Source organism: Dromiciops gliroides, chromosome 1 (assembly GCF_019393635.1).
Source record: "Dromiciops gliroides isolate mDroGli1 chromosome 1, mDroGli1.pri, whole genome shotgun sequence".
Taxonomy (NCBI): Eukaryota; Metazoa; Chordata; class Mammalia; order Microbiotheria; family Microbiotheriidae; genus Dromiciops; species Dromiciops gliroides.
The window spans coordinates 71,548,902-71,575,511 of NC_057861.1; the positions used below are offsets into that span (position 1 = coordinate 71,548,902).

Genomic DNA, 26,610 nt, shown 5'->3' on the forward strand with positions numbered 1-26,610 from the left:
TTTTATGTGCAACACATTTTATTGCTTGTCTTCCACATGATCAGGGGCCCTGTTCATCTCTTCTGGAACTAGCCCAGAGATAATCATTTAGGAGGCTCCTCTAGTCACCTTCCCCCTACATTGACAGTGGCCCGGGGACACCCTCAATTACCAGGGGCAAGAAGAGCCCCTGCCAGCAGAAAGAAGGGCTGTGCCCTGGGGTGTCTCTTGGTTATGTTGAAGGCAGTAGTTCCTCCTCAGGTGAGCCGTATGTGTGAAATGTCATGCTGCTTCCCTCTTTGCATCCCTGCTCCACAGAATTAGTTTAGCTTAAGAAAAATAAACCCCAGATCTAAGAACCCTGGTTCCCAAAGTAGGTCATGTATTTTACCCACTGTCCTCAGGTCTAAACCAAGGCCTTTAAGGCAAGCAAGATTCACCCTGTCCAGGGAGTAGGGGAAGGACAGATGAATACCCCAATCCCCAGGATTATGAAAGAACAGAGGAGATACTGGAACCCATCAAAGTTGACCCAACCTGGGAGGGACCAGGAGTCTGACCCAAACAGGTGTGGGCCTGCAAAGAGTGAGGTATTGAGAATAGAGACTAAAAGAGTTACAAAATCCCAGGTTTGTTAGGAAAAGTTGCCACCAGCAAAGGCCCAAGCTATTTTATCTGTTCCTCCTGTACCCTCACCCCAATCGTCACTGAACTTTAGCCACAGTGGACATCTGACTCCTGGAATTAGATTTTAAAATGCTTCCTCTCCCATCACCCCTAAGGGAAGCTTCAGGTACTGGGCTTCAGGGCTCAGTATTATGGAGTTTTGAGAAATCATCTTTAAAAACTCAGCAGTAAAAATAGTCCATGGTGGGGGTGGGGGAGGAAACCGTAGTTACTTGACTTGAAAGAGTCAAACTTTTGAGCTAGGGACATTAATAGCTGTCTCAGGCAAGGACATCGATGGAACCATCACCTTGAGCAGGTACCAGCCTAGCTTCAGCATTCTTTGGTAAGTTCCCCAAATAGGAAAATTTCTAGCTCCAGCAGCTGCTTTTCCCCTGGGGCTCACCTGAGTAGGATCGGGGGACATGTAGGCTGCCAGGCTCCAAATTCAGCTTGTCTCATAGGAGGAAAGCAGGGCTGCGTCCACTGGCTCCATGCAAGAGGGACATGTGAGAGAGCGCATGAGCCAGTCATCAATGCACTGAACGTGGTAGGTATGCAGGCATGGCAAGAATCGTATGGCATCCCCATACACAAAGTCCAACATGCAGATCACACACCTGCAGGGACCAGGGATGGATGAATAGATAGCACCAGTTCTCACCCCCTTCACCCCCAGCCCTCACCCAATCCCTCTCCACTCCAGCCCAGCATCTCAGCTCTGACTGCCACAGAAGCCTCCCGATGTGTACCAGGCCGGCCTCGAACTACACTCTGTGGATTGAGGAGACAATAGGGCCTGGCTTCAAGGATCTTAGCCGGGGAGGGGGGGGGGAGACAAGGAATGGTAGACCAGATCCCCATCCATCTGGAGAAAACAAAAGCAGATTTTCCTGATCCTGCCCTTTAGTTCCGAGTTTGGGAGAGACCCCAAAACCTTGCCCTTTAGGAGCTGCCAGACTTGGGGTGAAGGGAGTTGGACATGGACCGTGAGCTCCCAAAACAGCCCGATAGAGGTTGAGTTAAGAAAGAACACAATGGGTGTGTCTCAGGCCTGGGTGTTTCCCCAGACTTTTCTCCTGAAAAGAAAGACTGAGAGCCTCAGCTCTCAGGGGTCTCAGATTTCTGCTGCCCGGAGGGCTATGCTGCAGGTCTACAGCAACATTCCCTTCCGGAGCCCTGAGCATCCTTATCCTGTTCCCCACCCTTACTCTTTCATTTTCTTTTCGGACCCCTCAGAGCCAGGGTCGTAGATGCCCTTGGGCAGGTGCTGGATGAGGCCAATTCTCTGGGCGATGCGGATCTGCTCCTCCTCTGTGAGCTGTGTGGCCAGTCGGCTCTGGCTCGGAGATGGGTGGTACACTGGGATTGGCTCCCGTCCCTGGTGGGGATGGGGATAGGATATATATGGCAACTTGTCTGTGGAGAACTTCTCTTTCAACCTGCCTGTGTCTAACCTCCTATCAGGGCCTCAAGTGGTCCAGCTCAAGGTCTGATTTAAGAGGATCTGTGAGCCACGCACTCTCTAGACTTCCTCTAGCAGTTCCCTAGGGATCCTAATACAAAATCAAGTGCTTCATTCCGAATAGGACCAAGCCTTAATACCCATAGCCCTACCTCAGTCCACTACTATCTTGCCTGACTCCAATAAGTTCTCCCATCTCTGAGTCTGATTATAGGATCTAGAACTGAAGAAGCCTGAGAGATCATTTAATCCAACTCTCATTTTCTAAAGAAAACAAGGGAAGGACTTTGGCCAAGTTCACAGGAGCAGATAACTGGCAGAGACAAAATGGAAACGGGTTTCCTTTCTGAATTCTGTGCTGTTTGCACTGTCTAATGATCTTATTCAATAGGAGGGCTTGTTTCTTTTGTTTTGTGATTCCTAGCGTCAGTCCTCTTACCCCCAGTCCTGACCTGGTCTGGGTTGGCAAATTCCCGTCCCCCCCCCCCCCCCCATCAGCCCGGTTCTATTCCTTTTCCCGTCTGCTCTACCATGTCCTGTCTTCATTATGTAGGGTGAAAAGGGTCGATTCCAAAGGTTTCCTCTGTCTCCGGGACAGCCCGACTCTCAGGGTCGCAGCCGGGGTCCTCCTGACCCTCGAGGTTGTAGGTTGTGGTGGATGCCCAGGGTTTCCCTGTACCCAGCCCAGTCCTACCTCTCTGGGGGTGGTGGGTGAGATACCTTAAGTTCCCTATACCTGCCTTGCCTTGTCTCCCTGGGGAACTGGGTGGTGGTTCCACAATCCCTTGCTCCCAGTTCTGCTCTGCCTCTCTAGGGCAGTGGGTGAGTAGTGGCAGATGCCGGAGTTACCCTGGTCAAAGTTCCTCCTAGCCTTTCTGGGAGTCGTCGCAGATACTCGGGGTTCCCTTTTTTGCCTCTCTGGGGCGCAGGGGGTGGCAGATGCCCCAACTCTGGCTCCCAGCCCCGTCTGTCTGGCACGGTGCTCACCCTGTGGGGCGGCGGCGGCGGCGGCGGCTGAGGCTGCTGTGGCGGCGGCGGCGGCGCTTCCCCGGGGAGACTGCTCCTGTCCCCGGAGTCGTTGAGAAGCGACAGGTTGTCTGAGGCTCCGGCCCCCGCCTCGTCTCCTGCCCCGGTGCCGGACCGCTGCGACGACAGGCAGTTCCCCATGCCCGGCCCGGCCCGCTCAGCTGCAGCCGAGGCCTCTCCTTCCAGGCTCCCAGGCCCCGGTGTCTGTTCTAGCTCCGGGGACCCCGGACAGACCGAGCCCCGCCATCCCACCTCCACCGCCGGGGCTGTCGGCCCAACTTGGACTCGCCGCTGTTTACAACTCCAGCCGGAAGTGCAGCAGCTCGAGGCGCAGAGCATCGTGGGAGTTGTAGTTACGGGTGTGCTCGGGGGCGGGGCGTAAAACTGAGTGAGATGCTGGCTTTGTCATGCGCATGTGCACGCGCAGGTGAGGCGCCTCCACTGCCTTGTATGAGGGCGGCGGGAGAGGGGCGGGGGACCACGTGTTCCTCCTTCTGGCCCACGCTGAGTCCCCAAAGCTCTGTAGACCCCAGAACATCTAAGGGGAGGGACTGTAACCTGTTTGGACCACATCCTTCCCTGTTTTGTAATTATTCTTGGACCTTTCTTATCTGCCCTTAGGTGATTGTGACCCCCCTCCCCCACTGATCACATTATTTTTTTTCCTTTCCCTCCGTTTTTTAAATTAAATATATATATATTAAACTTTTTGATCATAAATGATCACATTCTTTAATCCTTGTCTCCCCCTGAGGTGGGGGTGGGGGTGGTCGGGAGGATGAGACTTGGTGTTCTAGTTTTGAGAAAATATTTGTGGAATGAAGGCAAAGACCTTGAGCCCTGGGTAGGATTAAAAAAATATCTGCTCTTCCCTCCCGCATCCTTATCGTGGCAGTCCTTTCACTCCAGTAAGCAAGGGCCTTGATCTCTAGTCCACCCTAGGTTGCCCTTCAGGATCCTTTTGTAAACCCAGCAGGATACCAGGGAAGCACAGAGCCTCCTCTAGCCCTTGGCTGCAAAGACTGGGCACTCCAATGAGTTCTGTTAACCTCAAATTAAGGAAACAATCAATATAGGAGAAATAAGGTCTTTAATCCGGGCAGAGGAACTATAGCTCGTGGTATCGCAAAGCTCGGGAATAGAGGACAGGGTTTTTAATGGGGTAACTGAACAAAAAGGGAACCAAAAGATTGCTCCAGAGTGACATATAGCTAATTAATGTAAATGAACCTTTGACAAAAGAAATAATAGAACTGCATTATAGGCATTACCGACTCTGAATAGAAACTACTTAATGTAGGTGGACCCTTTTTACATAATAACGTAAAGTTCTGGGAGTAAGGTGGGGAACATTGGGAGGGGATAAGTTGCTTGGGGGAAGGTCCATAAATTCATCAAGAGTCAGGAAATGACAAAGACAGTCAGCCCCAGGCAATTCATTTGCCTGGGAAAGAGGGGACTGGGTGGGGAATCAGTTCTCTGTAAATTTTGCAGTTCTCAGTTCATAGGATCATGACTTAGAACCCCATTTATTTTAGAGAGAAGGAAACTGAGGCAAAGGAGGAGATTTTTATGTCAAGTTAGAGAGCAGAGCAAGGATTGGATCTCAGGATCTTTGGCCTCAAATTCCTCTTTGCTCTGTATTCTCTTCTAATTTTTAGGATGAGGGCCTTAATCCCAATTCACACTGTTCATGGTTCCCTTTTATGGCCCAAACAATGGAAATTCCAACAGAGGTCTCCTTGAAAAAAAGTGGGTTGCTTCTCCTTTTAATTCATCTCTACAAGCACACACACTTTCCTTCCCTTGCCCAGAAGCCTGAATCCAAGATCCCCAGAGCCAGGACTTCCCAGCCAGAGTAGTTCACCCTAATTCCCCCCTCCACTCTGACTGGCCTCCTCACTAAGTTTCAGTTACAAAGACCGGTTCATTCTCCCTCAGGCCTTTATGTTAATTTCCCCCAACCGTTCTCCCGTCCTCTCAAATTTACTAAGCATTGGAATGTTTAAGATACTTGATGGATTGCAGCTATGGGGGAGTGGGAACTAATAAATCAAGGCTCTTTAGATCTTCACCCCAGGGTGAGGACACAAAATAAACAAAAGGCCAAGGACTTTCTTCTCTTACGCCTGCCAAGCCCAGGGTTTGAGGAAGGTGGCAGAAGTAGCTTGGGGAGGGATGCAGAAAGGGAGAAAGGATAAGAAGAATGGGGGGGGGGGCGATTGGGAAAGGTAAGGGGCAGGAGTAGGTGAGGTTGTTTGTGTACAGATCATAGAAACCCAGAACCTGTGTGATGGAAAGGATCTTCAAATCCCTTCCTCCATTGTATCTAGAAGGAAACAAGCAAAATCAGGGAATTTGGAAGGGCACTCTGGAACAGGAGAGACTGCGATATCCGGAGTGTCCTGACTCCTAGACCAACCCTCTCCATTGCACCTATAGGATGCTAGGGTCAAACAATGAAAGCCGGAAGAGAGGCTTTGGAGGTGATCTGGTTCAGCGCCCCTCACCCCTCTCCCGCCATTTTCCATGAGGAGTCTGTGACCCAGACAGGTTAACTGATTTGTCCAAAGTCACAGAGCCCGGCAGGGGCAGGGCTAGACGTCAGGAAGGGTGAGGGGAAATGGAGCATGGAAAGGGGTGCCCCTGGATGGAAACGAACCAGGTGCTTCACCGGATACAAGGTTCCGGCCCTCCTCACAGGACCAGGGGGTTGCCCAAGGCTCAGGACAAGAGCCAGTGGGGAAGAGTAAACGGGAGACCGGAGGACCCAAAGCACAGACAGACCCAAGAAGTAGCGGTCTCCCCCACCACGTGACGGAGTCCCCCTTCTGGTTCCGCTTCATTGCGGTCGACGGTCACGTGATACCCCCTCGAGGACGTGCTCCTCCCTTCCTTCCTTTCCCACCACCGCTCGTCGCCTTTCGCTTTTCTCCCTCCTCTCGAGTCACAGGGCCCGCCCAGCGTCTTGATTGGCTGGGAGGAGACAGTTTGAACGGCGGACGGAAGCCGCTGCGGTTCAGGCCAAATCGCGTTCTTTTTTTTTTTTTTTTTTAATTCGCTTCCTCGCTCCTCCCCGTGTGTGTGTCTCGGGAGAAGCCGCAGAGCGAGGAGTCGCCGCCGCCGCCGCCGTCACCGTCGCCGCCGCCGCCGCGTCTGCTGCCGTCGTCTCCGCCGCCCCGGTCCCCGTCGGGTCCCGGTGAGTGGCTCGGCATGAGCCCTGGTCGGGGCTGCCGGCCGCGGCCTGTTGGGAGGGAACAGGCGCGCCGGGACTGGGCCTCGGGGAGCGGCCAGGCCTGTTAGAGGCCCGACCCCGGGCCCGGCCCCAGGCCCTAAGAGGACAGGGCAAGCAATGAGGGGCTGGCTGGGCGCGGCGGCGGTGGCCGGGCTCGATGGGGGGGCGCAGAAGGCCTCGGCCTCGGCCTCGGCCTGGGCCCGGCGTGCACCCACCTCCCGGCACCTCCCCTCCCCCCAGGCTTCAAGTCTTTGCCCCGGCTGGGCCCAAAGGAGCCTCGGCCCTCTTCCTCCCGGGAGCCTGCGCTTCGGGGGCCCCCAGCTAGAAGCGGGATGTGGGGGGGGGCAATCGCCTCAGGCTCTTGTTTTCTGCCCCCCCTCCCCATTTCCCCACGTGGCCCCGGGGGCTTTTCTGCCTCCTCATCCTTCTCCCTCCCGTGGGGGTGTGGGTGCCCTGATGGCCAGTTGTGTGACCAGGAACTCTCCCGAAGGATCTAATCTGCCTTCTTTTCCCCTTCCTGCCGCAATTCAGACCAGCCCGCCCCACCATGGACTGGCAGCCAGATGAGCAGGGCCTCCAGCAGGTCCTCCAGCTCCTCAAGGATTCCCAGTCCCCCAACACGGCCACTCAGCGAGTTGTCCAGGACGTATCCTTTGGCCGGGTGACCTCAGGCCGATCTTCATTGTCTTAATAGAGAGGGAAGGGACTTAGGGCGTATGTCCTCAGGGCCTTTTTCCCTCTCGGGAATTGTAGGCCTGGGTGGGTTAGGTGGTCTAGGCCTGGTAACAATTCCCCCTTTTTATTAGGCCCCATTGCATGGTCGTATTGGACTCTTTACCATAATTTATCCTCAAACGTTAAAAAATGCCTACAGTTTACCACTGTTCCCCAGCACTCTGACATGGGGGAGGGGGCTGGTGAAAGAAGAACCGCTAGCATAGTGGGAAAACTGCTAGAAATTAAGTCAGAGGTCTTCGAAACAATTCCTGCCCTCCCCCTCTCCCCCACTACTTGATTTTCTCTACTAGTCCCTTCTCACTGAGTCTTGGTTTCTTTCTCTGTAAAATCAAGAAGTTGCACTGAGGTGATGTTTAAGAGCCATTCTTACTCTAGCACGGAGATCGTAGCTTTAGAGCTGGAAAGAAACTTAGTGCTTATCCAACCTCTCCTTTTATATATGAGGAAACTGAGGCCCAGAGAGGATAAATGACTTGGACAAGGTCATAGAGATTTTATTTTAGTCTGAGGTGTGATTTGGTTTTTTTTTTTGTAGTTTGTTTGTTTGGGTTTGGTGAGGCGATTGGGGTTAAGTGACTTGCCTGTGGTCACACAGCCCCCTGAGGTGTGATTTGGACTCCCAAGTATGATACTTTATCCACTATCCCACCACACTGCCTCTAAAAGAGCTATGGAGATGCCAGGGATTGAACTCAGGAAGTCATATGTTCAAAATTGAAGCATATGCCCTAGCCCTGAGCTAAATCCTCTCCAGGCATTCATGTGAGACTCTTATATACAGGGAAGAAAGGTAAAGAGTGAAATCTGAGGGTCAACTAGGTGGCTCAGTGGATAAGGCACTGGCCCTGGATTCAGGTGTACCTGAATTCAAATCTGGCCTCAGACACTTGACACTTACTAGCTGTGTGACCCTAGGCAAGTCACTTAACTCTCATTGCCCCACCAAAAAAAAAAGTGGAATCTGGGCCAGTTAGGGAAAACTTCATCTCCCCATTGGTCAAGACTAATGAAGCTTGTTTGGGGGTTGTACATGTAGTAGCATGATGACCACTAAGGATGAATAGAGTTTGTTAAAACAGAAAAAGATATTATGAAGTAGTGAGGGTCCCACGGGTCTAATTTCTTTTCTTCTCTTTCATATCTAACTCCTCACCCGTGTCATCTAGAGGGGTCAGTACTGAATTGCCTTAGTCCTTAATATTGCCCTACAGAAACTAAAACAACTAAACCAATTTCCTGACTTTAACAACTACCTGATCTTTGTCCTGACACGATTGAAGTCAGAAGGTAAGTCTGGTGAACCCTGGGCTCCAGCTCTCTGCCCTTCCTACTCTCCTTTTTCTGGCCTAAAGGCTAAGGGCTCTCACAGCCCCATCATCAGTTCAGCAAGTCCAAATCAGCAGATGTATAACAGGTACCTGTTCTGGGTAAGTCACTTTACTGAGGATACAGTGGTGAAAAATGGAGTAATTCCTATACTTGAGAAACAGCTATGGAATAGGAATCATACCTAAACAAGTAGAATATAAAATAAAATGTGATTTATAAACAATGGAATGGGGAGGGGGGTGTCCTGGGGAAACGGAATCAGGGAAGGCTCCATCAAGAGATGGAGGTGAGGGGTGGGCAGCTAGGTGGCACAGTGGGTAAAGCACCGGCCCTGGATTCAGGAGGACCTGAGTTCAAATCTGGCCTCAGACACTTGACACTTACTAGGTGTGTGACCCTGGGCATGTCACTTAACCCTCATTGCCCCTCAAAAAAAAGAGAAGAGATGGTGGTGAACAAACAGTGCATTTGAGCCACAGGAGGACAGCCTGTGTGAATGTGAAAGTGCCAGGTCAGGACTGCTCATAGAACAGTTTGACTGGAACGAAGAACATCTGGGTGTTTGAGGGCCACCTGGAAAAAAGGGGATTAGAGCCCATTCTCCCATTCCACTGTAGCAGGCTGACTAGGTCACTGACAGGTAAGTTGGGTCAGCTTAATTGTTCTAGTTCTTCAGTGTAGCTCTGGATCCTGCCATTCCCTAACCCTAGGCAATAATTCTGGTGAATTGGAATCGAGCCCCTTAGGACTTCTGCTCCAGTGTTTTCCTTGATCCCTTTCCCCAGATGAACCAACACGCTCCCTCAGTGGCCTGATTCTGAAGAACAACGTAAAGGCACATTACCAGAGCTTTCCGCCACCAGTGGCTGACTTTATCAAGCAGGAATGTCTCAACAATATTGGTGATGCCTCCTCGCTCATCAGAGCCACTATTGGTAAGGTGGGGTGGGCCGGGGGGGCTGGATTGGGTGAGGTTGCTATCTCAGTAAGGCCTCATTTATGCCATCTCTGTCCTTGCATCCCCTGCTGTCTCAAGGCAGGCACCAGTTCATAGCTTCATGATTTTCAGTCTTCCCTTCTTCCCACTAGGCATCCTCATCACCACTATTGCCTCCAAGGGAGAGCTCCAGATGTGGCCAGAACTGTTGCCCCAGCTGTGTAACCTGCTCAACTCTGAGGACTACAACACATGTGAGGTAGAAGGTCTTGCAGCCACCATAGAACTAAAAGTAGACTGTGCCGCTCTTCAGGAGGGAGAGAGACGGGGGCCATGTGCAGGGGCTGCTGTGCCTCTTTGGGTGTGTGGAGAGGACTGTGTGCCCTTCTCCTCTCCCACTGCCATCCCCCAGCATCTTCTCATATGCCACACAGGGGGCCTTTGGAGCCTTGCAGAAGATCTGTGAAGACTCATCAGAGCTCTTAGACAGTGACGCGCTCAATAGGCCCTTGAACATTATGATCCCCAAGTTCTTGCAGTTCTTCAAGCACTGTAGCCCTAAGATCCGGTATGTGTGGCTGCTCCAGGAAATCCAGGGCTGGGGAAGAGGGCAGGACCTTCAGGACCATCGGGGTTAGGCAGAGGTCACTTGCTGGAGCCGAGGCTGTTAACCAGCAGATAGGGACTGGATTGCTAGTCCCCTCTCACCCTGTCCTGTTACTTGAGCTGATCTTGGCCTCCTTTCTTGTTTGGTTTCTCCAGGTCCCACGCCATTGCTTGTGTAAATCAATTCATTATGGACCGGGCCCAGGCCCTGATGGACAACATTGACACCTTCATTGAGGTAGGCGTTTTGTTGTTATGGTTGGATGGTGACGGGTGGGGAAGGAAGAGCACTGACCCCACCTGGGGTCTGGCCCTTTTTGCCCCTGTTGGGTTCAAACTGTTGACTATAGGCTGGGCTGGGGTGGGGGCATGTCTAGCACCTGTTTGCCCTGGCGGTGGATGAGGACCCAGAGGTGCGGAAGAATGTGTGCCGGGCACTGGTCATGCTGCTGGAGGTTCGGATCGACCGGCTCATCCCCCACATGCATAGCATCATTCAGGTGTGCAGGGGTCTGGAGTGGGGGGGAGGCCTTCTGAGGAGAGCAGAGTTCATAGCATGCTGACCCTCTTTGCTTCTCTCCTCCTCTCCTATAGTATATGCTGCAAAGGACTCAGGATCACGATGAAAATGTAGCCTTGGAGGCCTGTGAGTTCTGGCTGACACTGGCTGAACAGCCCATCTGCAAGGAAGTCTTATCTTCACACCTGGTGCAGTGAGTTCTGACTGTCTCTCTGAGGCCCTCTCCTTCCTCACCCAAGAGGGTCATGCTGTCCTGGCCACTCTTGTCTGTCCTCCTCTGGGGTCAGACTGAATGACTTGCCCGTGGTCTTAGTTTTTTTTTTTCCTTTTTTTTCTGGGCAATGAGGGTTAAGTGACTTGCCCAGGGTCACACAGCATGTTCTTGTAACTACTTGGTGGCAGAAGTAAAACTAGAATCAGAACCTGGCTCCTGGCTCCTAATCCAGTTTTCTTGCCACTGAAATCTTAAGAGGAGCCTCTGTTAACCACATTGGGTTGGATTCTGTGCATCGTCCCTAATAGATTCAGCCACTTCTGGAAACTCAGAATCTCAAACAAATAAGCAGTTAAGTAGTTCATAAGATCACATGGATACCTTTATTCTAATTTAAAATGTACATGTGTTTTAAGGGAGGAATATAATTTAATTTAAAAGTTGACTTTGATGTAAATCCTGGGAAAGGAATGCTTCTGGCTTCTTCTAATGGCTATTTCTGAGCTGAGAAGACTACTTAAGTTGACAGCCAAGCCTCAGGGAGCTGCTGCTTGAGGTCTTTGCAATCACTTCTCTCCCCTCTTCCTTCTCCTCCTCCCCTTCTCCCCCAAGTATATGGTAAATGCACCTGTGGCTGCCTGAATTCACTTATTCTTCCTTTCCCCAGGCTGATTCCAATTTTGGTGAATGGGATGAAGTATTCAGAGATAGACATCATCCTGCTCAAGGTAGGGAGGGGTCTCAGGGGTGGGCTGGAGGGCTCCTTAGCTCTTGGGAAGTGATGCATCTTTCTTGGCCTGAATGTTCCTTGAAGGTTCGTTGTATTCATACTGTCTGATCCCAGGAGACTTTGCTCTGGAAGGGGAGGGGGAAATGGCAGGAGGTATCAGTCTTCCCAGCAGCATGACCCCTCCTGGGCCTTCCCCACAGGGTGATGTGGAGGAGGATGAGGCCGTTCCAGACAGTGAGCAAGACATCAAGCCTCGGTTCCACAAGTCTCGCACAGTGACACTGCCTCATGAGGAAGAGCGCCCTGAGGACCCTGAGGATCCTGAGGAGGATGACGATGATGATGATGACACCTTGTCAGACTGGAACTTGAGTATGTGGGGGAGGGGAAGGACCAGTGCCCAAGGGCATTTTCCCTGGTGGACTTGTCATCCCTGTTCTTGTCTGATGCCATGGGACCTGGGGAGGTGACTGTTCCCTTCTCTGCTTATAGGGAAGTGTTCAGCAGCAGCGCTGGATGTCTTGGCTAATGTGTTCCGGGAGGAGCTGCTTCCTCACCTGCTGCCTCTCCTGAAGGGGCTGCTTTTTCACCCAGAGTGGGTCATCAAGGAATCCGGGATCCTGGTCCTAGGAGCCATTGCCGAAGGTGAGAGCCACAGTGGGTCAGGGAGGGCAGAGGGTAGGAAGCACCTGGCTCAGATGTGCCCATCCATCAGTGCTTGCTGAGGGTATACCTCCCCATTCTTCCAGGCTGTATGCAGGGAATGGTTCCATATCTGCCCGAGCTCATCCCCCACCTGATCCAGTGCTTGTCGGACAAGAAGGCTTTGGTGCGCTCCATTGCCTGCTGGACACTAAGCCGCTATGCCCACTGGGTGGTCAGCCAGCCACCAGACATGCACTTGAAGCCCTTGATGACTGAACTGCTTAAGCGGATCCTGGATGGCAACAAGCGTGTGCAGGAGGCAGCCTGCAGGTGAGGCCACAATGAATCCCTTTCCCAGCCTGTGCTTACCTGCCTTAGCCTGTAGACATGCAGCACCTAGTGAGGGTGGTCTTAGGGACTTGGTGAGAACAGCCTTTGAACTTGACTTCCTGTCTTCCCTGGATATGACGAACAAGTTACTGTTTGATGTCAAACTGATCTCTGTTGTATTCATACTGTCTGATCCTGGGCATGCCAGGCCTCTTCCCTTGGGCATCCTGGCTGCCTGGGCTTGCCCTTATCATGGTGCCCAACCCTTCCCACAGTGCCTTTGCTACCCTGGAGGAGGAGGCCTGCACAGAGCTGGTCCCTTACCTGAGCTTCATCCTGGACACTCTTGTGTTCGCCTTTGGCAAGTACCAACACAAGAACCTCTTGATCCTCTACGATGCCATTGGGACGCTCGCTGACTCTGTAGGCCACCACCTCAACCAGCCAGTGAGTGCTGAGCACCTGGGAACTTCAGGCTTTTTTCTTCATTTCCTTCTCTTCTCTCTATTACTCCTTTCTTCTTCCTTCCTCACTAATATGAATTATTTTAATTATTATTAGTTATAATGATTAATTAGTTACTAATTCTAATAATTAGGAATACATCCAAAAGCTGATGCCCCCCCTGATCCAGAAGTGGAATGAATTGAAAGATGAAGACAAGGACCTCTTCCCATTATTGGAAGTGAGTGGGGAGAGATGTGTGTGTTTGGGTTAATTGTTGTCCTCGTTCCTCTTTTCTCAGAGGAAGAATGGGTTTGGTTCATTTTGCCCATTCCTTGCCTCCAGTGTCAGACCTTTGAATGATGTACCTGCTGTGTAGCATAGGACAGCATCTTGCCCACCTTTTGGGATGGCGTGGTGGCCAGGGCCAGGGCCGTTCCCTCACTACTTCTTTTCCTGCCCACACAGTGTTTGTCATCTGTGGCCACAGCCCTCCAGAGTGGGTTCCTGCCCTACTGTGAGCCTGTGTATCAACGCTGTGTCACACTTGTCCAGAAGACGCTGGCCCAAGCTATGGTAGGTCTCAGGCTCCGTGGGATCCTCTTGGCCGTTGTTCCCCTCCCTGGGGCTCTCCTTTCACTCGTCTTTCCTCTGCACTCCACAGATGTACAACCAGCACCCAGACCAGTATGAGGCCCCCGACAAGGACTTCATGATTGTGGCTCTAGATCTCCTCAGTGGGCTGGCAGAGGGCTTGGGAGGCCAAGTGGAGCAGTTGGTTGCCCGAAGCAACATCATGACTCTGCTGTTCCAGTGCATGCAGGTGAGTTGTCTCCCAGGCCTCAAGCCCTTCAGTTGTTCATGCAGCAGACACTGAGGGATGTTTATAGAGTGTCATGTCTTGAGTCAGCAGCTGAGGAGGCATGAACAAGAATAAGCCTTCATCCCTTCCCCTGACAAGTTACAAACAGAACCCTAAGGGTGGAGCTGGTAGAGGAGTGTAAGCGGCAAGTTTTGTGGGAGGTCAGAGGATGGAGAGATGACTTCCAGCAGGGGTGAGAAGAGGAATGCCTTGTGGTTGATCTGTTGGGCCATGAGGATGGAGAGGATTTCCCTAAGGTAGACGTTGGGGAGGCGGGATGTTGGAGGTAGTTACGGGCCCCATGGTTAGGACACAGTGAAGCTAGCCATCTGGCTGGAGAGGCGGTTGTGGCCACTGACCTTTGGCTGTTTCCCCCTTTCCCCAGGACACCATGCCAGAAGTCCGCCAGAGCTCCTTTGCTCTCCTGGGAGACCTTACCAAAGCTTGCTTCATGCATGTCAAGCCCTGCATCGGTACTTGCTAAGAATCTGCTGTACCTCACCTTAAGAGGCCATATTCTAGCTCTGCCACCCTCCTGGAAAGTGTTGGAGAAAAACCATTGGGGGGGGGGTGCCATTGATCTGATTTGTAGACATACTGTCTGGTCTGAATAGGGCCTGGGGCAGGAGATCTTCAGGTTTCAGTCCTCAAAAGTCATTGGGGTCAGGAGGTCCTGCCACATACTCCCCTTCCCTGTACTTCCTCTTGTGTAGCAGTATCTCACCCCTGACCTTTCCCCTCAGCTGAGTTCATGCCAATCTTGGGCACTAACCTGAATCCTGAGTTCATCTCCGTCTGCAACAATGCCACCTGGGCCATTGGGGAGATCTGCATGCAGATGGGTGAGTGCCCCGGGTCTCACAGAATGTTTGGAGTAGAAGCTGATTCATTGATTTTTTTTTTTTGTGGCCCTAATTATTCCCCCTTCATTTCCCCTAGGGGCCGAGATGCAGCCCTATGTGCAGATGGTCCTCAACAATCTGGTGGAAATCATCAACCGGCCCAACACTCCCAAAACCCTGTTGGAGAACACAGGTGGGAGCCCAGGCCTGACCTGGGCAGTTTCTTGCCCATCACCAGTTTGGAGAGCCAGTTTCCCCCCAGTGGGGGTCCCCCTTTCCCCTTAACCTTGGGGCCCCATATGCCCCATGTCATTGTGCTAAACTAGCTGGGGACAGGCCCCCAGTCCTCTTCTCCCCATGATTTGGGGAAGAGAGAAATCCACAGGAAATAGCCCAGTCCAGCCTCCTTCCCCAAAGAAGGGTCAAGGGACTGAGCCCCCAATGGGGCCTGAAGCCTGGCACAATTGGACTAGGCATCTTCTGTCCCCCTCTGCTGGCTCCTCTTGAGTGAGTCAGCTGGGGTTGGGGGCCAGGGTGGGGGTCGGTGCCCCCACCCAGAGGCCCCGCCACGTACAGTCCCGGGGCCACTCGGGGTTTCAGGTCGCCTGACGAGTCCCTCTGCCATTCCAGCCATCACCATCGGCCGCCTGGGCTACGTGTGCCCACAGGAGGTGGCGCCTATGCTCCAGCAATTCATCAGGCCCTGGTGGGTGTGTGTGTGTTTGCTGCTTGTGGCCCTGCTCTCTCTCCCCCCACCCCCCAACTCCTTCCCTCTCCCCACTCCTCCTTCCCTCCTTCCCTGCCCGGTTCTGCTCCCCAACTGCATGTCAGCCTTCTATTCCCCAGCGCTCCTCCTGTGATTTGTCTTCCCACTGGTCTGTGACTCTCAGAGCTGCCTGACTAGCCCCCTCTCCTGCTGCCCTGCCACAGGTGCACATCCCTCAGGAACATCCGAGACAACGAGGAGAAGGATTCGGCCTTCCGGGGCATCTGTATGATGATTGGGGTGAACCCAGGAGGGGTTGTTCAGGTAGAGGGGCCGGGGAATGGGAGGGGAAGGGGCTTTCCTCCCAGGCACCAGGACGTTGGGATGCTGGGGATTGTGACAGGCAGCCCCTCACAGCCAGCGTGGATGGGGTCTTCATTTTCAGGATTTTATTTTCTTCTGTGACGCTGTGGCCTCTTGGGTGAGCCCTAAGGACGACCTTCGGGACATGTTTTATAAGGTGAGTTCTGGGGCTCCTCTGTCTCCCCTTTCCCTAGGGGCGTGGCACCTCTTCTACCACCCTTCTTTCCCTCCCTCAGATACTCCATGGCTTCAAAGACCAGGTGGGGGAAGAGAACTGGCAGCAGTTTTCAGAGCAGTTCCCACCCCTGCTCAAGGAGAGATTAGCTGCCTTCTATGGCGTCTAGGCGAAGCAGGGAGACCACGCACTAGGTAAGGCCTGGGCCTTTGGGACCAGCCAGGGGAGGGGCCCTGCATGCTGGGGGCTGGGACAGGGGCCAAGAAGCCAAGAAGTCCCTGTGCTGATGCTCTCTCGATCTACCTCTTTGTCCCCAGGTTCCTGACGGCGTTGGGAGGGGTTGCTGGGAGCTCATCAGCATCCAGGTGTTGCAGTGCCCTGTCAGTGGGGGGTTAGGGAGGAGTACGTGGGACACAAAACTAAACGACTTCCCGTCTTCCTGCCATTGCGGGGGTGGGGGGTGGGGGGGCCTCCACGCTCATTCTACAAACCAGGGGCTTTCATCTCTGGCAGAAGCCTGAGCAGTGCCAGCCACACGGGGGGCGGTGGGTGGGGGGAGGACTCACTGCAACAGGATCTTGTTTTGGAGGAGGAGGAAGAGGAGGAGGAGGAGGAGGGGGAAACAAACGGGGAAAGGGAATTGTTCTCGTGATCTGAGAGACACTGACAGATGGTCTCTCACGTGCGCAGAGTAGGGTTAAAAAACGTTTAATAACGAAAGGAAACAATAGAACAAGCAGCCACTATTCTGGTACTGCCCATCAGTCTGGCGGGGTGGGGGGCGTCGCTGTGGGGATTATGGTGCATCCAGATTGGTGGGAGCGGGCTTTTGCCTGCTTCTCCCACCTTTTTCCCTGACTGCATGGTGACATTTAGAGTAGCGAATCCTGTGAGTTAGGCCATAATGACTTAATGTAACCTTCATCTAGAGTTTAAGATGCTTCTGTAATAGGTGCTGTGCAATGGTCCCAAGAAGGCCGTGACGGAGGGTCCCAGCTGGCGAGAGCCCAGGGCCTGGGGGCCAGGGGAGGGAGGGAAAAGAAGGTACAGAGCCTCCTCTGGGCTCTCTGGCCCAGACATTCATCCAGGAGGGGAGCGCCACTTCCCGGGCCCTGGGCCCTGCTCTGCTGCTCAGCACTGTAGAGACGCATGCTTCTAAAGCCACTGCTCAGCGAATTCTCCTCTCACTGGTGTGCACCTGTGTCTCCTGCTGCTGCTGCTGCATTTACTTCACCTTTCCCTTTCAAACCCAGTGGGGGGAGAGAAGGGGGGGAGGAGGTAGCATAGCAGCGGGGAGATGGTGAGGGGCTTGGAGCATATGGTGAGCCCTTCACCCTGAGCCCACTGTCTCCCAGCCTCTGTCCTGAGGCTGCCTAACAATCTTCCCACTGGGGGGAGGACTGTTTGCTTCTCTACCACTGTCGGTTCCCCATATGTGGATGGGCCCTAAGATATCTGAGTGTTAACTGAATACGACTATAGTATCTCTCCTTTCTCTCCTAGAAGTTTTGATAGGACAGTCTTAGGGGTTCCTTCCTGTTTCCTTTTCTGTCCTGTTATGGCCTCAAGGCTATCCTTTTATTGTCTCATTTTATTTAACATTTTTTGGTCCTGGGACAACGGCTGGAACCAGCTTTGGCAGTAGCCAAGAAAGGCTTTTCTTCTGGGTGGTTTACTTGCTGGGAATTGTCAGCCAAGTGGTGGCAGCAGGAATCTCAGTCAGAGCCTGGGGAATCAATGAGAGGGGAAAGTGAAATGGATGGCCCATGGTATTTCCACTTATTTATCACTCAGTCCTCACCAAGAGCACAGAAGGAAAAAGCGGTTGGTTGAGGTACATTGCTTGCGCTCCAGAAACCAGGACAGGGACCTTCATAAATGCTGCCCAGCCTGGACTGAAGGCATTCAGGCCTGGCGATTTTCCTGGGCCTGAGGACTGTCAGGATCCTGGAGGACTCCAGCTGGATGTGGGTGAAGGGGGTTGAGGGATGGGATCAGGGCTGTATCCCCTGGAGAGTTTACTAATGGGCTTTGATGGAAGCAAACTTACTTGGGCAGCATTCCCCCTCCAGTGGCTTTCTGCTCCCTCTTGTCTCCTTCCTCTGTCCTTGGATTTTGGTGTCTTGTCAGCCCTTAAGTGGGGGCCAAGATCTCCCTTTTTTTCCCTTTCTTGGTTGATGCCTGCCTTCCACCTCAGGGTGGGGAACCTTGTCCGCTTTGAGTCAGGGCCTGTCTGACCCTTCCATTTCTTCCATCCCTCACTCACCATTTCAAGCGTGGTGTCACGCACATTCCTCAGCTCAGCTTTTTAATTTAATTTTTTAAAATCGCGTAAAAACTCGAGCAGGTCTCTGGGAGCCGTTTACAAATGTTTTTTGTTTTTTTGGGTTTTTTTGTTTTGATTTTTTGTTTTTTTTTTTATTTTGTTAATTTTATTTTTTAAATTCTGGTTATTTGGAGAGCCTTTTCCCCTGGGGTGCTGGAGACTCAGCCTGTGTTCTGGGTTCTGCCTGTGCTCAGCTCAGGGTGAGAGGTTTAACCTCCGCGGGGCCCAGAGAAGGGGACGGGGGGAGCAAGTATTTTTGTTTTTGTTTTTTTTCCAGATTATTTAATTTTTTAGTTCATTTTATTTAAACTTTTTGGTTTTTTTGCACAATGAAGTCAGAGCTCCATGATCCAGCCGCCTCTGCCTCTGTTTGAGTTCGGTTCTGATTTCGGGAGTTCGCTTGGCCTGGGTGACGGTGCTGACTCTGTAGCTTTTAGCCTCCTGTCTGTTGAATCCTCGATTTGTACATTTGTAAATGTGCTGTAATGTTTCCTATGGTAAAACTGCTGTGGATTAGTGTTGAAGCAACTGCTTGCACCTTTGCTCCGATGAGATTTTTCTCATTTTATGTATAATTTTTTGTTGACTAAAAACCAGTTTCTTGTGACTCAAGTTTTTTTGGCCTTCGCCTTTGTGTCTGCCTGGTGTGGCTGCCGCGGCCCGGGAGGATAAACGGACCGCCGAGGGGTGGGGGAGTGGGGATTATCCGGGAGCCCGCGCGTGCTCGAACAGTTCGCGCCGAGAGGCAGCGGAAGCTAATTTCTCCCCTGCTTCCGCCTCGTGTGCCCGCTGATAGCTGTTACGTTACGTCATCATTCGGTGCCGGAAGTAATGCCCTGGTGCCTTGGAGACTGAATACAGCTGGTGCAGTGGCGCCCGAGCGGGTGACAGGTGGAAGGTGGGGCAGCTTCGGGGAAGATCCTTCGGCCGGTCCTCTGTTTTCACTCCCATCCTTAGACCTCTTCTACCCCAGGCTCCCTCTATAGCACGGTGTGGTGCGGTGGGAAGAGCCCTGGATTGGAATGAGAAGAGCTGGGGTTTATGTGACACTGGGCGAGTCCCCTCGCTTGAGCTTCAGTGTCTTCCTCCGTAAAGTGAGGAGGTTTTATTAGGGGGCCCGTAAGGGCCCTTGCAAGCCCTCACCCCGTGATCGTATGCTCTCAGGGTGTTTACCCACCAAACTCGGCCCCTTAGAGTGTCCCCGCCCCCCGGCATGGAGCCACCCCCCGACGACTCCCAGGACTGGGATGAGGACTCGGACCCAGAGACGGACCCGGACGCTCAAGCCCAGGAGTACATCGACCGAGTTCTGGGCTCGCCCGGTCCGACACTCGCCCGCACGGTCCTGGCTCCCCCGCCCACGGTCAGCCCCCGGCCACCCCCCGCGGAGATATGTCGGGAGTCCAGGCGGTCTCCCGGCGGGGAGCCCGGCCTGGCCGCGTCTGGGCTGCTGGGCCTGCCCCTGGAGCTGATCTTGGAGATCTGCTCCTACCTCGAAGCCAGGCTGGTGCTGGGGGTCCTGCCCCTGGTGTGTCGGGCCCTCCGAGACATCGTCCAGGACCAGGTCATATGGAAGATCCGAGTGCAGAAGCTCCTGGGGGGGGCCTCCTACCCCGTAGTGGAAGGTGCGGGGTGGGTGGGGTCGACGGGGGAGGGACCCGGCCCTGCGCTGGCCTCGGGGCTTTACAGGGTGAGGGACTCGGGTCCTTCGGGACTTGGCACCCATGCCAAGTTGTTTTCCTGGGTCGTGTCTGGAAGGGGCTGAATTAGGTATCGAGGCTGGGGTTGGGGGCGCGGGGGCGGGGAGGAGAGGACTAGAGAAGACAGATTTTCTGAATGGGGCAGAGTTCAGACCTTGCCTTCTCTCCCCCCCCCCCCCCAGAGGAGGACTTTGACTGGCCAGCTGCCTGCGTCGAATTAGAGGAGCACTTGGCCCACTGGGCAGACGATGGGCGCCGGGCCGAATACTTCAGCTTGTCTGACGGCCACTTTGCCTCCATCGACTCTGTGCTCCTGCTGCAGGTGAGGACCGGGCAAGCCTCCCCCCCGCTGTGAGAAGGTTAGAAGCGATCTGCATTTGAACTGGAGTAGAGTTAGCTGCAAGAGACCTCAGCTATGGTAACAAGTCCGATTTCTATAACTTTGTAGGTTTGCAAAGCATACCGTCCAAGGGATAGAGAGCAAGTAATAGATAAACGTTTATATTTGATAGGTGAAAAAACTGAAGTTTAAAAGTTTAGTAATTTTTTGGGAGGCAATTGAGGTTCAGTGACTTGCTCAGGATCTCGTGGCTAATTTACATTTTGAGCTCCACTCCCCATATCACCTCTTGGACATCTCCACCTGGATGTCCCAAAGACATGTCAAAATGCTACATGTCTAAAACTGAACTCATCATCTCTTATCTAAACCCACCTTTTTCTTCCTTGCTTCCTATTTCTGCCAAGGGCTCCAGCATCTTGCACCCTTCTCTCTCCTTTTCCCCCATATCCAGCTTAGGAACCAAGTATACTTCATTCTATTTCCACAACATCTCTCAGGCCCAAGTCACCTACCGACCCTGAAGGTTACAATTCCTCTTCTTGCCTCCACTGCCCCTCTTCTCTCATATATTTACTGCATGGATCTGAGCATTTTGCCCTCCTGCTTGAGAAACTTCAATAAGAAAAATGCTGATCATTTAAAGAGTATTTAAGGGGCAGCTAGGTAGCACAGTGGATAGAGCACCAGCCCTGGAGTCAGTAGTACCTGAGTTCAAATCCGGCCTCAGACACTTAACAATTACCAGCTGTGTGATCCTGGGCAAGTCACTTAACCCCAATTGCCTCACCAAAAAAAAAAAAAAAGGCATTTAGAGTGGTTTGTGTTTTTTGTTTTGTTTTGTTTTTTACAAAATCTGGTTCCATCCTCTCCTGTCTCTTGAGATTTACTGTGTCTTGATCCTCCTGCTTCCCTTCCCAACTAGCTTATTATTTGCTGTTCCTCCACCTCAGAATTGGACCTTTACTCTCTGTGCCTTTGCCCACCATCTCTGATGCCCAGAAATGCACACATTCCTCACCTTAGCTCCCTTCTAGTCACAGCTCAAGTGCTTTTTCCAAAAAACAAAACAAACAAAAAAAAGGCTTTTGGCTTACTTGGACACTTCTATAATGAATATCCATGACTATGTCCAGTGCGCTGGTTATTACTGATTACTGGAGCCAGGATTTGAACTCCAGTCCTAAGCGTGGTAGAAAGAACTTTGGCTTTGGTGTTGAAGAACTTGATTTGAACCCCGGCTCTTTGTGACCTTGGGCATATGGCTCAAATTTCCTGGGCTTCGGTTCCCTCATCTGTGTTGTGGTGGCTTTAGTCCTGTCCTGTGACTATATTCCATGCTTTTTATGGTCCTCACACCCCATCCATTTCCTCCTTCAGGGTGGGGCACTCTGTGTCTCTGGCTCCCGGGACCGAAACGTCAACTTATGGGACTTAAGACAGCTTGGAGTAGAGCCAGGCAAGGTTCTGGTCAAGGCCCTGGGTACTCAGCGAAGTGGGACCCACAAGGTGAGAGATGGGAGCAGATCTTTCTGCTGGACTCATGCCTGTGCCTCCCAGATGGGAGGCCTTGACCTGACTCCTCCCGGTTTTCCAGGGCTGGGTCTGGTCCCTGGCCGCCCAGGAGAACCGTGTCTGCTCCGGCTCCTGGGACAGCACCGTGAAGCTCTGGGATATGGAGGCTGACGGGCAGCAGTTTGGGGAGATCAGGTATGTGGCAGACTTGGAGGATCAGACCTCCTGGGGATGAAGACATGTGAGACCCAGAGGGCCCAGCTTCCCTTCCCTTAGCCTCATCCCTGTCTCCCTAGGGGCAAGGCTGCAGTGCTCTGTCTCTCCTACCGTCCTGACATCCTGGTGACTGGAACCTATGATAAGAAAGTGACTGTGTACGACCCCCGAGGTGGGCCCCAAACTCCTGGGCAGAGATAGGGAGAGCAGGGCCCCGGGAGTGCAGGAGAGGGCTCTGTCTGGCCAGACAGAGAAGACTTTCCCAGGGGTGTGTGGCTGAGAGCCAGCAGGTGGCTCCTTGTGCTATAGCTGGGGATGGCTAATGGTATTGTTACAGCCTGGGATCTAGTGTCAAAAGATGACCTTCCCAAGGATGCACCTGGCCTAGACCTGGAGTCCCTTGGGAGGGGAGGAGGTGACCAGCTTCTAATGCTGACCTCCCTCTGGCATAGCGGGCCAGGCCCTGGTGAAGAGTCGAAGGCTGCACTCCAGTGCTGTGCTGGCCTTGTTGGCTGATGACCAGTACATCATCTCGGGAAGTGAGGACCGGACCTTGGTGGTGTTTGAACGGCGGACCAACAGTGTGCTACAACGGCTGCAGGTGCTGGAACCCAGCAGGGCGAGGGAGGAGAGCGGCTCCCATCTGGTGCTGCCTTTGCCCCTGCCCCAGCCACATCCTTGATGGGGGGCAAGGGGGAGGAGAAGGGTGGTGCTCAGCTGCTGAGCAGCCCTTGGGCTGGAGTGGAGGGCAGGACCTAATCTTTCCTGCCATGAGCCTTCCTCTTCTTGCCTCCAGCTGGAGTCCTACCTACTGTGCATGTCCTACCGAGAGCCCCAGCTCTGGGCCGGGGACAACCAGGGCCTGCTCTATGTGTTCGAGAAGCACGAAGGCCAGTTCAAGCACATCAGGGTGTGGTACTTCTGACCTCCTCCCCCCAACCCTACTTCCCCCCTTTCCATTTCTCTTGTGGCAACAGGGCTAGGAGTGGGGGACCATGGCGGATGATCTCCAGTGCTTTCATTATCCTTTTCTCTTAAGCCTGTGTCTGGTTTGGGGTTTGGGGTGGATAGAGCACTGGCCCTGAATTCAGGAAGACCTGAGTTCAAATCCGGCCTCAGACACTTGACACTTACTAGCTGTGTGACCCTGGGAAAATCACTTAACCCCCGTTGCCCAGCCAAAAAAAAAAAAAAAGAGTTGGGAGAGGGGGTGGGTGGGCAGAAGGGCTCTGGGTCAGCAGCCCCTGGGAACACAATCTTAGTCGGGAATCGGGTTAAGAGGATGTGTGGAGAGCAGGGCCTGGTGTTGTGTCATAGAAACCCTGCGTGTCCCATCCCTTGTGTCTCTTCCTTGTAGTCTTTCGATGTGGGGCATAGGTCACAAATCACTGGCATTGAACATTCCTTGGGGTCACTTTATACCACATCCACAGACAAGACCATTCGGGTGAGTACCAACTGGCCAGGCTCCCCAAATTGAACTGTAGATCTTCACCTCCAGACCCTGAGCCTAATCTCTCTTCCCCAGGTACATGTGCCCACTGACCCACCACGAACCATCTGTACCCGAAGCCACCACAATGTTCTTAATGGGGTAAGGCCCACTTCCCAAGCTCTGCCTTGCTATATACCCTGTGCCCCCTGCACTCCCATAAAGCCTGTTCCTGATTGCCCTCTGCCAGGTCTGTGCGGATGGCAATATGGTGGTGGCTGCATCTGGGGGCCTGTCCTTGGAAGTGTGGCGGTTGAAGCCCTGAAGAAATGGGGCGCCCAGACGACCGGCTCTGGCTGAGGCATCCTGGGATCTGTGCTGCTGTCCACACTTTCCCCATCATGGCCCCAGGCCCTGTTGTTGGGGACCACCCCAACTCTCCAGGTCACAGACCTGCTTCTGTGGTGCTATCAGAGGCCCTGGCCATTTTCTCTAGTGAATGGGGTAATATCACTCCCACTGGGCAAGTTCCTGGCTCCTGATGAGGGCCAAACCCCATCACCCAGGGCCTGAAGAGCATTGAGAGTCCTCCAGTGAGGGCTCAGTCTCATTCCATCCCCTCCCCTGCCTTCCCCTCCCCTGCCTTCCCCTCCCCCACCTTGCTGTTATTTATCATTGGAATTCCCTTTTCTGTGCTGCTGAGGATGAAGCTCAGGAATAAAGCTGTTGGATGATTGCCCCCTGCTGTGACCTATCTGCTTCCGGGGCCTCTGATGGCAGGGGTGCATTTGGGCCTTCCTGGGCATGGAGCTTGTGTAGACATACATGTGACTGCTCTTGGGGGTGGCACTTCTGAGACGGTGTTTGTGGCCATGTACATTCGATTATGGCTTACTGAATGGCAGCATCAGGTCTGTGACAGGAGAATCATGGTTGTCAGAGACAGAGTGAGGGTTTGTGCAAGGGCTGGGTGGGAGATAAACTCGTGGGACATCTGAGTCTTTGGGAGGGCAGAGGAGTTCTTGGTTCTCCTTCCCAGACAGGAACTCAAACTCACACATGGAGCTGAGGACTTTAATAAGGCTTGACCCTCATTTTCCTGTGGCTCTCAGACCCTTTGGAATTGAAGGGCAAGGAGAGGAGATCAAGGGGATCTCTTGCTCTTGGCAGGGCGGGGGGGGGGGCGTGTCACAGGGTGACATGGGGGACCCGGGTGTTGGGGAATGAGGTGCTGTGGAGTGGCTTATATCTCAGGCCAGAGGGACCTGCTGGGCAGGGGCATCTTGGGACAGGAAGATGAGGAATCTCTTGATAGGAGTGTTGAATGGGGAATTAGAGCGGTGGGATCTCAGGATGGGAGTGTCTAAAGACACAAGTGTTCCTTTGGTGGGGAGGGGGGGGGGTCACAGGATGGTGCATGGCTTCTTCTCCTTGAAGGGGTTGACGGCAGCTGGGATGCCCATGAGGAATGGGTCGCTCTTGGCATGTTCCACACAGTATTGCAAGAGTTCCCCTGCTGCCTTGGATACCTAAGGCCAGATCAGGGGCCCAGCTAGTCACTGAGGACCCAGAGCCATCCCCTCCCCCTCCCCATCCTCTCCCAGGCTCGAGCCCTCACCTGGACACGATCAATGCCAGCCTCCATCCGCAGCTGCTCCACTGCCCGACGTGCTTGGCCTATGTCACTGCCGCTGGACATCTTGCTGGACATCTGCTGCGTGGGTGAGAGGAACCTGGAGCTGCCCAAGTAGGATCAAGCTCCCCTAGCTCCTCGAAGCTGTCAGCCCTCATGCCCCAATCCCTCCCCAGGCACTCTGAGATCCCCTCAGGCTCACAGACTTGTCCTGGCACTTAACTGTGTAACTGTGACCTTGGACAAGTCATACCTCCCCACCCCCAGTGCTCTGAGAAATGAAGTGCTAACCTTGAGCACCTCAGCGGCCTCTCCTAGCTTCAAGTACCATGGTTCCCAAGCCTGCTTCCTTCATCTCCTCCTTCCTGTGAATCCCCCTGGCTGGCCCAAGCCCACAACCCAGCAGGGAATGGATCATTTCCTGAAAGGCAAGAAGGCTGGGCTCTTTAAGCCTCTCCCCTTCTCTGGCCCTCAGTTTCTTTGAAAAATAAAGATATCGGACGAAATCATTGTCTTTAACCTTTCTACTCTAAATCCTATGATCCTCACCTCTCCAAGGAGAGAGTTCCTCTCTTTATCAGTCTGGTTCTGGTTAGTGCTGGGAAGCAATCCTGCCTCCCCCATCCACTATTAATAGCCCAGCCCCCTGGACTCCCAGGGTCTAGGCTGGCTCTTTCTTCCCTCCCACCAGTGCCTTTGAAGCCAGGACACCTGGGGAATAAAATGTCACAGCCAGGAAACTGTAGCAGCTGCAGTGGCTGTGAGGTGGGCAGTCCCTTTGAGGGGTGGGCAAGGGATGAGCATTAGCAGGAACTGGGAAGAAGCCTAGTGTTGGAGGTCCACCTACATAGCTTGATGTCTCGGGGTCCTGGCCAATATGGCAGCCAGAGGAATAGAGATTTACCTACAGCGGTGGGCTCCAAAGGAGAGTCCCCAGTGGTACATGATTCCAGGGGCAGTGACCATGGGTCACATCTCACCTTCCCTTCCATAAACAGTCATGGGCTTTTTTCCAATGCTTCCATACCAAAAAAAAAAAAAATCCCTATAATAAGGGATGCTCAGTTTCACCACGACCTTTTCTTCTATGCTTATGGAAATACTTCAATTCACTTGGCATTTGTTAAATTCAGAATAAACACCCCTCTGCCATCTTCCCCACTTCGCAGTATTCCACTACTGACCCCTTGTGGCCACATCAGGTGCCTGTTCCTCAGGGTGGTTCTCACTTCATCCTGACCCAGGGAACCTGAGGCGGATGGGACTGAGAGTCAGGGCAAAGCCGCTCCCCCAACATTCTCTTATGGTTAGACCTTGCTTCTCAGGAGGAAGAGCCACCTCTCTCCTCCCCGTTTCCTCATCACTGAGTCACCAAGGATTGGGAGAGGTTGTAGTCCTTTAACCCCTGCTGAACTTCCCTATTCCTGGCACCCAAGTTGATGTTCATACTCAAAGCCACCTCGTGCTCCTGAATTCCTGCCTCATCCCACACAGCCGAGCAATAGCTGTCTTCCTGTTTCTACTGCTCACAACAGTCCCTTTTTCTCAATTCACCCTTGCTGGGATCTTTGCAACCTCTCATCCAGACTTTTACCAATAGACCCATCGTAGCTGCCAAGGAGATTTTCTCAAAGCA

The 26,610-nt window shown here is 53.0% G+C and overlaps 4 protein-coding genes and 2 non-coding genes across 12 annotated transcripts; 4 read left to right on the forward strand and 2 right to left on the reverse strand.

The window, feature by feature from the left end:
• Positions 1 to 3,449, reverse strand: LOC122739803 (RING finger protein 11-like). Of its 3 annotated transcripts, none has more exons than XM_043981668.1 (4): positions 3,098 to 3,449; positions 1,857 to 2,026; positions 1,052 to 1,265; positions 1 to 286 (listed from the first exon to the last, which is right to left on the reverse strand). In XM_043981668.1, exons 1-3 carry the CDS (start codon positions 3,275 to 3,277, stop codon positions 1,094 to 1,096), a joined length of 522 nt encoding a protein of 173 aa, XP_043837603.1. In that variant the 5' UTR covers positions 3,278 to 3,449; the 3' UTR covers positions 1 to 286; positions 1,052 to 1,093. The 3 variants fall into 3 exon arrangements, with proteins under 3 accessions (XP_043837603.1, XP_043837537.1, XP_043837468.1); XM_043981602.1 differs by having other exon boundaries at positions 1 to 308; XM_043981533.1 differs by having other exon boundaries at positions 1 to 1,265.
• A 2,731-nt stretch (positions 3,450 to 6,180) lies between these two features.
• On the forward strand, positions 6,181 to 18,218 carry TNPO2 (transportin 2). Of its 2 annotated transcripts, none has more exons than XM_043985913.1 (25): positions 6,181 to 6,335; positions 6,903 to 7,017; positions 8,321 to 8,396; positions 9,224 to 9,373; positions 9,528 to 9,634; positions 9,810 to 9,943; positions 10,138 to 10,219; positions 10,359 to 10,481; positions 10,576 to 10,694; positions 11,383 to 11,443; positions 11,646 to 11,817; positions 11,938 to 12,090; positions 12,195 to 12,420; positions 12,696 to 12,867; positions 13,019 to 13,105; positions 13,333 to 13,440; positions 13,529 to 13,687; positions 14,112 to 14,199; positions 14,470 to 14,568; positions 14,666 to 14,761; positions 15,169 to 15,274; positions 15,499 to 15,598; positions 15,720 to 15,794; positions 15,874 to 16,006; positions 16,130 to 18,218. In XM_043985913.1, the coding sequence occupies exons 2-24, from the start codon at positions 6,919 to 6,921 to the stop codon at positions 15,979 to 15,981; spliced, it is 2,700 nt and encodes an 899-aa protein (XP_043841848.1). In that variant the 5' UTR covers positions 6,181 to 6,335; positions 6,903 to 6,918; the 3' UTR covers positions 15,982 to 16,006; positions 16,130 to 18,218. The 2 variants fall into 2 exon arrangements, with proteins under 2 accessions (XP_043841848.1, XP_043841856.1); XM_043985921.1 differs by having other exon boundaries at positions 15,199 to 15,274.
• LOC122737806 lies at positions 11,488 to 11,558 on the forward strand. Its single transcript, XR_006354578.1, has one exon. It is a non-coding gene; the product is annotated as a small nucleolar RNA SNORD41 (small nucleolar RNA).
• On the forward strand, positions 12,549 to 12,618 carry LOC122737804. Its single transcript, XR_006354577.1, has one exon. It is a non-coding gene; the product is annotated as a small nucleolar RNA SNORD41 (small nucleolar RNA).
• A 640-nt stretch (positions 18,219 to 18,858) lies between the features above and the next one.
• FBXW9 (F-box and WD repeat domain containing 9) lies at positions 18,859 to 23,975 on the forward strand. 2 transcript variants are annotated; one of them, XM_043985941.1, is made up of 10 exons: positions 18,859 to 19,763; positions 20,021 to 20,160; positions 21,559 to 21,687; positions 21,776 to 21,888; positions 21,990 to 22,081; positions 22,362 to 22,510; positions 22,706 to 22,824; positions 23,267 to 23,356; positions 23,438 to 23,503; positions 23,592 to 23,975. In XM_043985941.1, exons 1-10 carry the CDS (start codon positions 19,352 to 19,354, stop codon positions 23,656 to 23,658), a joined length of 1,377 nt encoding a protein of 458 aa, XP_043841876.1. In that variant the 5' UTR covers positions 18,859 to 19,351; the 3' UTR covers positions 23,659 to 23,975. The 2 variants fall into 2 exon arrangements, with proteins under 2 accessions (XP_043841876.1, XP_043841867.1); XM_043985932.1 differs by having other exon boundaries at positions 22,706 to 22,819.
• Positions 23,976 to 24,341: 366 nt separating this feature from the next.
• On the reverse strand, positions 24,342 to 25,554 carry GNG14 (G protein subunit gamma 14). Of its 3 annotated transcripts, none has more exons than XM_043985951.1 (3): positions 25,524 to 25,554; positions 24,960 to 25,055; positions 24,342 to 24,870 (listed from the first exon to the last, which is right to left on the reverse strand). In XM_043985951.1, the coding sequence occupies exons 2-3, from the start codon at positions 25,050 to 25,052 to the stop codon at positions 24,745 to 24,747; spliced, it is 219 nt and encodes a 72-aa protein (XP_043841886.1). In that variant the 5' UTR covers positions 25,053 to 25,055; positions 25,524 to 25,554; the 3' UTR covers positions 24,342 to 24,744. The 3 variants fall into 3 exon arrangements, with proteins under 3 accessions (XP_043841886.1, XP_043841895.1, XP_043841903.1); XM_043985960.1 differs by having other exon boundaries at positions 24,960 to 25,052; positions 25,524 to 25,553; XM_043985968.1 differs by lacking the exon at positions 25,524 to 25,554 and having other exon boundaries at positions 24,909 to 25,052.
• Positions 25,555 to 26,610: the final 1,056 nt, after the last annotated feature.

Bases quoted from the DNA above. Each gene is read 5' to 3' on its own strand.
- LOC122739803 (XM_043981668.1), bottom strand. From the start codon at position 3,277: ATGGGGAACTGCCTGTCGTCGCAGCGGTCCGGCACCGGGGCAGGAGAC. The intron at 2,027-3,097 runs GTGAGCACCGTG...CATCCCCACCAG, and splicing joins CGCCGCCGCCGCCCCACAGG to GGACGGGAGCCAATCCCAGT. The intron at 1,266-1,856 runs GTAAGGGTGGGG...TGGTCCCTGCAG, and splicing joins TCCGAAAAGAAAATGAAAGA to GTGTGTGATCTGCATGTTGG.
- TNPO2 (XM_043985913.1), top strand. From the start codon at position 6,919: ATGGACTGGCAGCCAGATGAGCAGGGCCTCCAGCAGGTCCTCCAGCTC. The intron at 10,220-10,358 runs GTAGGCGTTTTG...GGGCATGTCTAG, and splicing joins ACATTGACACCTTCATTGAG to CACCTGTTTGCCCTGGCGGT. The intron at 14,200-14,469 runs GTACTTGCTAAG...CTTTCCCCTCAG, and splicing joins GCATGTCAAGCCCTGCATCG to CTGAGTTCATGCCAATCTTG.
- FBXW9 (XM_043985932.1), top strand. From the start codon at position 19,352: ATGGAGCCACCCCCCGACGACTCCCAGGACTGGGATGAGGACTCGGAC. The intron at 19,764-20,020 runs GTGCGGGGTGGG...CCCCCCCCCCAG, and splicing joins CTCCTACCCCGTAGTGGAAG to AGGAGGACTTTGACTGGCCA. The intron at 22,082-22,361 runs GTGGGCCCCAAA...CCTCTGGCATAG, and splicing joins GACTGTGTACGACCCCCGAG to CGGGCCAGGCCCTGGTGAAG.
- GNG14 (XM_043985968.1), bottom strand. From the start codon at position 25,052: ATGTCCAGCAAGATGTCCAGCGGCAGTGACATAGGCCAAGCACGTCGG. The intron at 24,871-24,908 runs GTCCTCAGTGAC...ATCTGGCCTTAG, and splicing joins GGGGGAGGGGATGGCTCTGG to GTATCCAAGGCAGCAGGGGA.